General features: G+C 34.4%; 1 protein-coding gene across 22 annotated transcripts in view; it reads right to left on the bottom strand.

Moving 5' to 3' along the window:
- SYNE1 (spectrin repeat containing nuclear envelope protein 1) overlaps window positions 1-13672 on the bottom strand; it is a 518258-nt gene that overhangs the window by 379036 nt on the left and 125550 nt on the right. For 20 of the 22 annotated variants that reach the window (XM_074397242.1, XM_074397246.1, XM_074397241.1 and 17 more), the window contains 4 exons: window positions 12441-12637; window positions 9638-9747; window positions 5720-5770; window positions 2214-2321 (listed from right to left, as the gene is read on the bottom strand). In XM_074397242.1, coding sequence (XP_074253343.1) covers window positions 2214-2321; window positions 5720-5770; window positions 9638-9747; window positions 12441-12637 — 466 coding nt within the window. The remainder of the gene's footprint in view (window positions 1-2213; window positions 2322-5719; window positions 5771-9637; window positions 9748-12440; window positions 12638-13672) is intronic. The other 2 variants (XM_074397249.1, XM_074397251.1) reach the window with 1 other exon arrangement.

Here is a 13672-nt window from a genome sequence, read left to right as displayed (position 1 = left end):
AGTGACATACTGTTAAGTACTTATTCTGCCTAAGGCATGAATCTCCTTACACCTAACTCTTTCCTTGCTTCTCTGTGAGAAACTGGTGAGGGAGTGTAAAATACATGTACATCTTTTTAGAAAATAGTTTGTGAATGATGAAAAACACAGCAACCGGATCAAGGAAGATTCAAATTAACCTAAAAAATGAATCAAACCTGTGGACTTCTATACAGTGTATAATGAATATTTATTAACATCACATTTAATCTTTCCACTGTGTTACCTATGGGGCATTCTCTGCACTTCTTTGAGATTTTCTAACCAAAAGGGTATTTCCTGAAAAGAGTGTTTATATTTTATGCTTTTCTAAGCCTTTATTTCCCTCATGAAATAGCATCTGTAAAACAGGTAGCTTTATAACTTGGAATTTATTTTTTGATAATCTTTGCCAAACATAAACCTCATCAGTGGACTGAATAAGTATATTCACTCTGTTCTTTTAATTCTTTTTGCCATTTGTATAAAATCACTAGTGCCATGGATAAATCTTTTGGCTACCATGTTGAAGCTCCAACATCATTTTATCTTTTTCTGTAGCAGAAATGACTGAAATATTATGTAGTGCAGAATATATTATAGAATGTAATTCATGATATGCTATATTTAATTTTGCCACTATAATGGAGTGATGTTTTACATTGGGAAAAATGATAATGTTGAATCAAATAAATCAGTTTTTATTAATTTTTATTATTTGCTTCAACTTTTATTTTAAGTTCTAGGGTACACGTAGAGGATGTACAGGTTTGTTCACAGGTAACTGTGTGCCATGATGGCTTGCTGCATAGACCAACCCATCACCTAGGTATCAAGCCCAGCATCCATTAGCTATTCTTCCTGATGCTCTCCTTCTCCTACTCCCCTAAAGACCCCAGTGTGTGTTATTCTCCCTTATGTGTCTATGTGTTCTCATAATTCAGCTCCCACTTATGTTTGGTTCTCTGTTCCTGTGTTAGTTTGCTGAGGATAAGGTCTTCCAGTTCCATGTGTGTCCCTGCAGAGGGCATGATCTTATTCCTTTTCATGGCTGCATAGTATTCCATGGTGTATATGTACCACATTTTTTTTTTCTCCAGTCTACAGTGTTGGGCATTTGGGTTGATTCTGTGTCTTTGCTATTGAGATCACACTTTCTAAATGGGAATAACCTTTGTTTTGTGTCTTGGAAGTAAAAATTGGAAGCAGAGGTCCAATTAATGACATTGTAGTGAGACTGGGGAAAAACATTAACTCTAAGCTCAATTTGAATGCAGTGGTGTTGGACTAGGCAGGTCGCAGTAGAAACTGATCCCTTCAAGAGACTCATTCCGATATTAATATTGCAATCCTTTATTAAATTCAGCCTTTTTGATACTAAGTTTCAATTTGACTCAAGTCTTAGTTCTTGGTAGATTTTTGTGTTAGGTGACATCTATAAGATCATGAGTTCTGTAAAAACAATGACTCTGCATTTGTTTTCTGAGTCATCTGTAAGACCAAGTTATGGAAAAGTGATGAAATCTCAGTGTTCCATATATAGTGTGGATACAATGCAATTTAAGACTCTCTATGTAAGATAGAAATACAATTATTACATTATTTGAAAACTTAAGGTAATGAATTTTATATCTTTAAAGACTTTTCTCATTAATGTAATTTGAAGCATCAAGCAGAGATCAAATGACATATATAAATCTTTTTTTTTAATTGCATTTTAGGTTTTGGGGTACATGTGATGAACATGCAAGATTGTTGCATAGGTACACACATGGCAGTGTGCTTTGCTGCCTTCCGTCCCCTCACCTGTATCTGTCATTTCTCCCCATGCTATCTCTTCCCACCTCCCCACCCCCCCACCCCTCCCCCATTTCCCCCCAACGGACCCCAGTGTGCAGTGCTCCCCTCCCTGTGTCCATGTGTTCTCATTGTTCAACACCCGCCTATGAGTGAGAATATACAGTGTTTGATTTTCTGTCTTGTGTCAGTTTGCTGAGAATGATGGTTTCCAGGTTCATCCATATCCCTACAAAGAACGTGAACTCATCGTTTTTGATGGCTGCGTAATATTCCATGGTGTATATGTACCACATTTTCCCTATCCAATCTATCATAGTTGGGCATTTGGGTTGACATATATAAATCTTAGTCAAAAATAGATTTTCAAAAATTCAAAAAACTTTTTCATACATTACCTGATATTTATCCTGTAAATTTGATTCCACCATCTGTGCTCTTGTCAAATCTCTCTCAAATTGTTCTATCCAAACTTTCATTTCCTTCAAGATTAGCCTGTCTTCTCTCTGGAAACGAGGAGACATTACAATTTTATTAGTATCTGTGCATTTATTTAATTGCTGATTGATACTAGACTGATCCTAGAAGAAACTTAATATTTAGTAAGTCTCAACTGTCTCTGAAAATTTTTTTTCTCCTCACCCTCACCCCTTTAGGACCATAAGAAGCAAAAGTTAACTCTAGAAAAATATCTTAGTTATATTATTGAATAATGAAATTAACCACCTCCATTTTTTTTTTGCCAAGTAACGCTAATTCAATAAAGAAAATGTGCCCAGGAGGGAATTACACAAATGATAAGGGTAATAACTGGAGGAGAAACACAGTCCTGTAGTTTGCTTCCTAACCCAAGGCCATTGGTAAGCCAGAGGACAGTTCTAGATGGGATTCATTTTGACTGAATTTGAGGAGTTACAGTCAAAATACCATTGGATAACCTGTCTATATTACATTTAAACTGATATTAAGTATTACAAACTCCAGGTAGACAGAAAACACATTTATCTTTTTCAATACGGTATTCCTAGAGCCTGGGAGCATAATACCTATTAGAGATTTTCCAAGTAATTTGCTGAATAAATGCATTCAGGTCACCAATTGGAATTTTCATACTTATTTTCAGAAATGATAAGAAGGGCCACTCTATAATAGCATTGATTTAGTGAAAACATCCTAACTTTTTATCAAGATGTAGTGTCTCATAAGAATGTCAATTATTCATAATCCTACTGAACATGATTTTTTCGGCATTTACAAAACAGCTTTCAACTCCAGTATCTCCCTTGCTGCTGAGAGTGCTGTGATACGGGTAAAACGACTGTCCCTCTTGGCAGGTGATGTTTCAGAGTGGAAAGAAAGCCATTTATGGAGGCAGGCCAAACTGGTTTCAAATTCTGGCTCTGCCATACGTTAGCTTTGTGAACTTGGGGGGGGGGTGTGTGTGTGTGCGCGTGTGCGTGTGTGTGTGTGTGTGTGTGTGTTTTCTTAATTTCTCTACTGTTGTACTAGAAGATGTACTAAAGGGTGTGTCGAATCATCACATACCCTTTCAATGGTTTTGGTGAAAATTAGAGGTAATCTATATAGCATGTCTAGTACAGAGGCTGACACATTCTCATGATCCATGCCTTCTCTCACTTTCTTGTCTTGCAAAAGCAGTCATCTCCTGCCTAAACACTTGTCACATTTTCCCCTGGGATAATACCTTCTTCAGAACTCAGCTCAAGCATAATATTCTCTAGGAAGCTTTTTCTAGTCCAGAAGTCTGAGTGAGGGCATCTATCTCCTAACCCAGAGTTTCTGGCTGAATAGATATGGAGTAGAACCAAAAATCCATTTGTCTATCTTCCCAGGTGTTCTGGTGCTGCTGGTGATGGAACCATATATTGAGAACACTTCTTTATGATCCTGTGACAACCTGAGCTCTAATATTCACCCAAATGTGTTATGTTGTATTTGTCCCCCCTTAACTGTCTCTCATTTTCTCAATTTTAAGGTCAATCTTCTGTGTCCTTGTATTCAATCAACAGCAGATTAAATTAAATGTTTGGAAAATAAACAATAAAAACAATACAGCGGTAAAGACAAGATGAACAAAATATAATACAGTATAACAACTATTTAAATAGCATTTACATTGTGTTAGTTATTATACGTAAGCTAGAGATTAAAGTATGTGGGAGGAGATGTGTAGGTCATAAGCAAATACTATGCTATTTTATATCAGGGACCTGAGCATCATGAAATTTTCTATCTTGGGGGGGTCGTGGAAGCTATAACTTGTGAATATCTAGGGACAACTGTACAAACTCCTTATGTATCTTTTTAATCTCCTTCATCTAAAACAGTGTCTGGCACTCGGAATCACTCAATATATGATTGCAGAACAGAGACAAGTTAGAAACATAGTGAAAAGTAGAAAGAAATGGAACTGGAGCCCAAGACTACAAAGCTTCGGTTCTTCTCAGGATGTCCTTTCTGAATGAACAGGTGAATATAATTAAGGTACATGTTTTATTATTTGTTGATATTCATGCCCAGCAAAGCACTGATAACACATTCTTATGAGCTCAGAGGGAAAATTGTTCTTGGTCTGTCTCCAAGATACCAGACGTCAATGTGACTACCAGAAGGGACCCATCTAACAGTGAGCACAGGACTTCATTGTGAACCTCTGAGGACAGGCTGCTCACCAACTTCTGCATTTAAAAAGCACTTGACTGCCCTGAAGAGGAGCTATTTGTTACCTAAAGTCATCTGAGAGAAAAGGGTTATGTTCTTAAAGTAACTTTATTAGAGTCTATTTAGTAAACAACTTTCTAATGGTTGGGAAGTGCTTAGCAGATTGCAATAAGGTGAGAAGGATGTAGCTATTTACATACTCAGCATTCTCCTTTCTAAGAGAAAAATGACGTACAAAACAATATTTATAGCCCATTAGTCTAGGGCTTTTCTTCAACTGATAACTTTCACACATATTCAGAAGACATGAAAACCTACTGCTTATAGAAGATTACCTAAATTCCAAGCAGCTAAACTGTCAGCATTCTCTCTACTTTCTTTTTTCACTTTATTTTTTCTTTCTCTCTCATTCACTCATACACACACACACACACACACACACACACACGTCATGTTTATGTTTGTGTACCATGTTCACATATACATAAACTAATATTTTATGGGGCATGACATTTTAAAAAATTTAGTATTTGACATGTAATTAGTTACTTCTGATTTTTCAATGCCATTGTTGTTATAAAGTCTATTGTGTTGATAGATCCTTAACCCAAGGCCTAGATGGAACATAAAGAAAAATGGAAAAGCTGAAATATGGGACATGCATTAAATAACTTGGATATGGACAGGAATTCATAACTATTCATTCTGCTAACATCTTTTGAGCAGCTCCTAAATGTCATGAACTTTACTAAACCACGAGAACAATACTGAGTAGAAGAGAGTGAGGAAACTCAGACCGACAAGCTAACCCAATACTACTTACCTTTTTCGTTGATTCCCTGCTCACATTTTAAGATACAAAACTAAACCTTTATTTTGTTTTTATTTTCTGTGTCACATTTAAAGACAACAAATGTAGTTATCGTATATCCTTCTTTTTATTAGTGTTATGAGGCAATATAAAAAAGAAATTAATTGATAGATACCATTTTATAATTAAAGATTAATGGACAAGTCCATGGGAGTAGCTTAGATTATCACTAACATTTGACAACACGTATGTATGTTATTTGTTCTGTTAGAAAGGAAATGCAAATGCCGTGATTAAAGTATTAAAATAAATGTATACATAAAGACAAAAACATGCAACTGAATGACTAAAATGCTACAGAATGCAGGATGTTTGAAAGACGCCATCAATGCAAGATTACTTAAATCTTACCTTAAAATTTTGTATAGAATTTTCAAAAGATGGGAAACCTGGAAGTATTTCCTAACAATATGAAAAGATAATATATAGAAACATAAAATAAATAGGGACAAAAATTATTCAAGAAACAAGAAGAAAATCAGTGGAGTGGCATCTGCCTTTAGAGAAACAGGCAATCATTTCAAGGGTATAATCACTTTAAGACATTTTCATAGCTTTTGAAAACATAAAAATCTTCAACTTCAGTAAGGCAACACAGTTTTCTAGAAAACGGCATTTTTATTTTAACTTGAAATAGTCATATGTAGCTATGTATTTTGTAAACATGTCTCAAAATAGCATTAAGTATTTTAGAAGGTGAACTACTTAAAGAGAAGGTATATGGACTCATAATATTTTCCCTATAAATATATACAGCACACATGTTTCTTTGTCCTTGTAAGACTTAAGCCTGTGTTGTATTTCACAGGGCAGTCAGGAATATTTGCTGCAATGGAAGAATGAATGGGTGAAAAAATAAAGGAAAGTGTAGAAGGTGAATGAGATAAGCCAATAGACCTATTTATTTATTTATGGCTGAGTGCTAATTATTCAAGAAATATCTTAAGTGGAAAAGTTTATCAGCTTTATTGAATGGAGTAAAAAAAAAATCCATGTTGATGTCAATTTTCAGTAAGAAAATAACATTTAAAATGGTATCCATAAAATATTTAATTAAAATAAAATCACAAAGGGGATATATATAAATCAAATACACATAAAAATGAAAGCCTGATAGATATGTTCATGCCAAGAATTTGTTTAAAAAGTGAATTAAGAGAGTAAGAGCTGAGTGACAGATACTGAGTACTTTGAGGTGATGGTTCAAAAGTAGTAAGAATAGTTTACAAAGTATTAAGGGTTCACTAGACAGAATTAGGTGACCATTAACTGTGTTAAACAAATATAAGCCCTACATCATAAAAAATGAAAAATTAAATTATTCAAAATATTCTAAACAAGCCAGGTGCAGTGGTTTACACCTGTAATCCCAGCATTTTGGGAGGCCAAGGTCGGTGGATCATGAGATCAGGAAATAGAGAACATTCTGGTCAACATGGTGAAAACCTGTCTCTACTAAAAATACAAAAATTAGCTGCACATGGTGGTGCGTCCCTGTAATCTCAGCTGCTTGGGAGGCTGAGGTGGGAGAATTGCTTGAACCAGGAAGTCAGAGGTTGCAGTGAGCCAAGATTGCGCCACTGCACTCCAGCTGGTGACAGAGCAAGACTTCGTCAAAAAAACAAACAAACAAAAAAACCCAAAATATTCAAAATAGCAGTTTTAGATGTTATGCACTATATGCACTACATTACAAACGCCACTAAAAAAAGGGCAAAGCTTCCAATACATTTTTATCAAAAATAAGTTTTGAGATAAGCAAGAAGAAACCATATGCATCCTCTTTTTAAGAAAGGGATAGAGGGAATTTTTTTAATGACCAGAATTTATTTTCTACATGATTAAAGTAACCTCTTAAAATAAGAAAGCCTTTTTAGTAAAGTATATTAAAAAGCTTATATCAATAGAGTGTGTGTGTTTAAAATTCCTAAGGATTTTCACATTAAGCTCCTGCTCATGAGCATTAAGTAAAGCATCTCCTTTTTTTTTTTTTTTTTTTAGATGCTTTCAGCCACAAAGTTTTACTAATCTGGAGAGATGAGTAATGTCAGAGACTTTAAAACAGTAAAACCTCAGACATCGAATTAGATATAAATCCATCTGGGTAATATAAGGACTTCACATATAAAAACCAGATGGAAGTTTGGATGGATTTTCTCAGTGCTATATGAAATAAGTCTAATGTGTTTTCTTATAGAGTTTGTTATTCACACAGCAATATTGTCAAAACCCAGCAAGCTCCAGTTAACTCCAAAATATTTGCATCAATGTATGCCAGCATTTGCACATGGAGTCTTTGCCTTAGCCATTTGTGGTGGTTTTTAGAAATAATTATTTTACTAGTAATAACTATAGATAAGTCACTCTGGTGACCAATGTTTGTGCCCCAATCCTGGCAAAGAGCAAAAGAGGTTTACTGAACTTACCGTTTTAAAAAAGTTAACATACTTCTATCAAATGCCAGATTAATTTCATCTAAGAAACCTAGGAAACAGCAGTTACCTCGTTTTGCTTATTCTTTAACAAAGTCACCGATTTCTAACTATTGGAGTGATGTCTACTTGGAAGCTTTTGGTTATGCTCTTTGGCCTTTTTCTTCTTTAGATATGTTTCTAAGTCTATTTAGAAAGCATACTTTACAGTTTTTGGTTTTTCTTATTTCTCTTCATTGTTATCTCAGACTGCTCTGAAAACTCCAGTTGAGACCCAAACAATGAAGACAGAAAGACAGTTTTTCACACATCTTGAAAATTCCATTTATTATTTTTCTGGATGTCTTTTGCCTTAAAAGAAATTATTTTTTCAGGAGCAAAGGAGAAAGGAAGAGGAGGAGCACCTTCTAGTTAATTTAAAATTCAGCAGTGAATCTACCTCTCTATGTAATTAAAAACAGAATATAATACTACTTCAAAAATATTAGAAGAATGGTCATATCTATTGTTAAAAAAATGTGAAAACAGGCAGTCTGGTATCTTAGCTGGAGTGTGAAATGAGAAGAACTTTCTACAAGGCAATCTGAAAAACATTTTTTAAAGCATTAAAATTTTGTATGCCCTTTAGCCTAGGCATTTCACTCCTAAAGAAGAATCTTAGACAGGCGTGATGGCTCATGCCTGTGATCACAGCACTTTGGATCAGAGTGAGGCGGGCAGATCACTTGAGGTCAGGAGTTTGAGACGAACCTGGCCAACATGCGAAACCCAAAAATAGAAAAAGTTAGCTGGGCGTGGTGGTGTGCACCTGAAATCCCAGCTACTCAGGGCAGGCTGAGGCAGAAGAGGTATTTGAACCTGGGAGGCGGAGGTTGCAGTGAGCCAAGATTGCGCTACTGCACTCCAGCCTGGGCAAAAGAGCAAAATTCTACCTCAATGAAAGAGAATCTTAGAACAAAGTTTTCAATTACAAGATTGTTCATAAAAGCATTGCTTATAACAACACAAATTGTAAATTAAAACAATCAAGATTGGGGAATAAATTAATGTACGTATATATGATGATCTGCAGAATTCTTTATAATGTTCCTGGAAGAAGAAAATAATATAATAAAATAGTATGGATACTATGATTCTGTTTTTATTAAAATATTATATGTACCTGCCATATACATATACAAATGATGGGAATTAACACTGACATATTAGTTTATTTTCTAAAATAGAAGGTTATCTCTAGAAGGTCAAATATAGAAAATTTTTCCTTTTTCTTTTTTTCCTGATTTCAAAAATTTATTATAATTAACCATAAGTAATTTGAGTAGCATGAAAAATGCTAATGTTATTTAAATTATCTAAAGGCTGGAAAAATCTAACCACAGTGAATAGTTAGAACTTTTGCAAATTGTGCCTTACTTCCATATGTTTGCTGTCAATAGATGTAATAAAATTCAAGTCAAAATTAGATTTTATCAGATCAACCAGAGCAAGGGGATTCAAAATCTAGATATGCAAATGCTATGACAGAAATACAATTACTCCAATTCTCAGATCACTAAGATAGAGTTTCTAACACTGCTGTCTTTCCTCAATTTTAGTTTTTCAGTATCACATATCTTACATTTATTATTAGCAATGCTTTCTCTAACATATTCAACATACAAGCCAGAAAAAACCTTTTCCTCTAATCATTGCCCCATTTGGTGATATTGTTTTTAAATCAGTTGCTCTCATATTAAAATGCATTCAAATTCAATTTTTTGAGAACAGTACACTCAAAAAGCTGAGTCACTGTTCCTGTGTATACTAGCAATACTTGAAGAAAGCAAATACCTACATCATCCTCTTGCCCATCAGTGCCCGCATTGTGGATGTCAGGATAATGTTTCAGAAACTGGGCGACATAGGTCATAATAGACTTTTCATCTGGTTTATCCACATCAACATCTGAAAAAAAAAAAAAAGAAATGTGAATAAATTAATTAGCATTCATTGGATTTTAATAATACAAGCTTTGGTATCTAGCTATCACACCAAAAACACTAAATGCAGAGAGAAAACAGAAGTACTATTTAGAATTTTGGAGGGGTAGGAGGGAAACCAAATTTAGTCTGGATATTACGTGATGGAAATTATATTACTCAGAAAGATGACACATTTTAACAAACAGTATTTAAGAAAATAGCATATATGTCATTTAAATAATCTCAACATTCATTCCTCAAAAATTTGAGATACTGCATGGTTACTCAAACACTCTGTCTAGTTAATAGAACACAAATAAAATGTAAGTTTTAGAACTGGCATAAATGGGTAGTACAGAAATGGTTACAAGTATGACAGTGAATGACAGCTCATATACTATATATGGCCAAATAGAAACAAGCCTCCTCTCTGCCCCCACAAATTTTGCTTTAGAAGAACATGAGATGCCTTATATTCAATTTCCCAGGCAGCCTCATCTTTGTGGAGCATTCTCTCCAAATTACAGTGCTTTGAGCAATCAAGCACTCTTTGAGGGAAACTGAGAAGATCTCAATCACTGTAATTTTGAAGGTTATATATATTTATCCGATACAAATGGCAAAAAGTCAGGCAAATAAATTTATGCAGATTCAGTAATTATACGTGGAGTAAGAATGCATAAGTAAAAAATACAATGTAAACAAATCCTTTAAATATCAATTTTAAAGGCAATAAAAATGATTATATTTGGCAGAGCAATTTATAGAGCAAAAAGCAAACCAAATTGTCATAATAAAGTATGAAACTAATCTTATCTTTTATAAATGTTCTTTTTAATTAGAGGTATAATTTCTAGAGACTTGCAATGTAGGGTTTAACAGTGCTGCAACTCACACCATTTAAAAGGAAGCAAAGATAACGTATTCCAAAATTTGTTAAATGACTCAAAGGTGATAAGTCAAACCGTTGTGCAAAACTTTTTTTCAGGAAATATGAAAGTGGAAAGGAAAGCAACATTTAACACACAATTTAACATAGTATATCCTGTTAACTATATATGTAAAACACAAAATAATTATTATAATAGCTATTGGTCTATTTAATCTGTATCCCTAAAAGCTTATACATCCAACTTGGCTAAATAACTTTCTTAAGGGGAAGTTCTCATTAAGAAATTAGAGGACTGTCTTATGTCTAGGATAGCCTTATATTTAGGCAACCTCAGTTTCTGACCATCAAAGAAAATATTAAGATCTTGAACACATGGACACAGGGAGGGGAGCACTACACACTGGGGTCCGTTGGGGGGAAATGGGGGAGGGGCGGGGGGGTAGGGAGGTGGGAAGAGATAGCATGGGGAGAAATGACAGATACAGGTGAGGGGACGGAAGGCAGCAAACCACACTGCCATGTGTGTACCTATGCAACAATCTTGCATGTTCATCACATGTACCCCAAAACCTAAAATGCAATAAAAATAAAATATAAAATAAAATAAAATAAAATAAAATAAATAAATAAAAAAAGAAAATAATTCTGCATTCAGACAAAAAAAAAAAAGATCTTGGGATCTAGTGGATATGAAAGAATCATTTATATTCCCCTTTCATCCCACTCTAGGAATAATATCAGCTCTGTTACATCCTCTGTGTTTTTCCCTTGATTTATTTTTGTGCAGAAAGGAGGCAGAAAGCCCTTTGATAGCCTAGTGAAAGTCAGGGGTGGGGACAGGGTGGGACTCAGAACAGAATCCTAAAATGGCAAGGAATCTCCATGGGACCCTTCATCTCAGAGGAAACCTAACTGGGTCTCTATAACTTACTCCTGGAAACACAAGTCTATCCTCTTTGTTTCAGAGATAGGAAAGTTCAGTCTGAAATTCCATTGTTAAAAATAATTTTCAGTGGATCTCATGAAGATAAAGAGTAGATTAGTGGTTGCTAGAGGCCAGGAAGGGTAGGGAAGAGAGGAGAAAAATACTTTGCTTTCATTGTGTATTTAAATTTTTGCATTGATTAATAGAAATGTCCATAATTGCCAACACAAATAAGAAATTATCCATGACATTTGGAAACTTCACCGTGGTACTTTTGTTTCAACATAGCTAACAATTTACTGTTTATAAAAGTTTATCAAAGGCATCTAAATTGTCTTTTGGAGGCTTGAAAGAGTTAACTCCATTTCCAAAAGTCTTAGCATTCACAGCCTTACCAAAAAATGTGCCAAACGATTGAAATGACAAATATTAGTCAAACATTTGTGCAGTTTGCTGATTGACACCAAATCACTGCATGGTTAACAACATTTCTAAGTATGAATAATCGATGTCTTCCAGACCTCTGAGATTATATAGAGTAATTATATTATCCTGTCACCTACTTCCATACACACAGTTCTAAAACTTTCATACCACCCTTAAGTATATTAAGTCCAGTTCACTTGAGTGATACACCAATGCCAAAGTGCTGTTTGGAGCAATGGAATCATATTTTACTCCAAACATGGTAATAGATATTTATCCAGAAGAAAACTGATGCAGGAAAATACCATTTCTTCCCACTTTCTCCAGTTTTCTGGCCTCCAATAGAATCTTGGAAGTCATGTGTATTTCTGGGTTTGCGACATACAAACCCTCTGTGTTTACGTATAAAACAGTCAATGAATATTCCGCCTACCTTCAGGATCTAGCAGTCTTGGGATCCCCAGCTCTGTTTCTGCAATAGTGAAAGCATCCTCCAGATTTTCTCGGTTGGGTCTTCCTTTCACTTTCTCCAAGTCCACCAGTTCAGGTCGAATGGCATGAATAACTGAATGAAAGGCAACCCCACTTCTCCAACTCTTCCCAAAATCCTTTACTTCTATTCCAATCTGCCTTTGTGTTACAAAAAACAAGAAAACAAAAAAACAAAAAACAACAACAACAACAAAAAAACAAAACATGATGTCACATTCTGAATAGATAAAAGCACCTTCTTCAAGGTCTCATGCAAAATTCAACGCTTTTCACCAACAATATGCAGAGAGCTGTATCAGTTGATTGTGTTTTAGAAAAATTAAGGAAAACAAATTTTTTCAATGAATTGTATAACAAGATAAGATGTAGAAATTCCCTTTCTATATTTAGAGATTTCTATGTTGGATTTTTCAGTAATAAAGACAGTTAATTTAAAGCATTTTTTAACATTTATTTTATAAAGAAAAATTAATTTGGAGGAAAATTCTGAAAAAATTTTTGAGAAAATTATAAAGATGCCAAAAGTAACAGTAATTAACCACTGTATATTTTCTGAAGAAAGATCTAAACATTTCTAATGGGAAGCAGCACTGTGTGGTACACAGGTTATAAGAGACTAAGATAATGTGGCTGAATACTTTCAAATGTAATATAATAGACAAAGGCAAATATTGCAATTATATATCTTTAAGAGTTCAAAAGGGATCCTGTATTCCACCTAAATGCAAACAATAATTCCAATTACTCCATCAATAAAATTGTTTTTAAACTCCCTTTTTGTAATTGCCTTGAGGACAATTCCCTGGTGGTGAATCTTTTTCTTTGGTGGTGGATTTGGTTAACTCAAACCCAGTTATTAAGAAACTGATTCAAGTTGGCAGTCATATTTTGCCGTTTCAAAACGGAAGTGAGGCAAGCTCACAATGAATGTTTTTTTTCTACATGTAACTTATCAATTATTAAGGCAGTTCCAGAAACAGTTGCCAAGATGGTTTTGAGAATCAGCTGCCCCCCCTTGATTAAATGGAGGGCCTGCAAATATGATCACTGAATTGGGGAACATTCAATGGATAAAGCCATCTTGTATTGTCTTTTAAAAAAGTTAGTTTCATTAACCTTATAGTTGTCTCTAAATAAAGCAAAAATATCATTCAATTAATTTTTACTAGAATC

Source organism: Saimiri boliviensis, chromosome 4 (genome assembly GCF_048565385.1).
Source record: "Saimiri boliviensis isolate mSaiBol1 chromosome 4, mSaiBol1.pri, whole genome shotgun sequence".
NCBI lineage: Eukaryota > Metazoa > Chordata > Mammalia > Primates > Cebidae > Saimiri > Saimiri boliviensis.
Note: the sequence above shows the minus strand (reverse complement) of the source record. Positions and strands in the feature narration are given on the sequence as shown.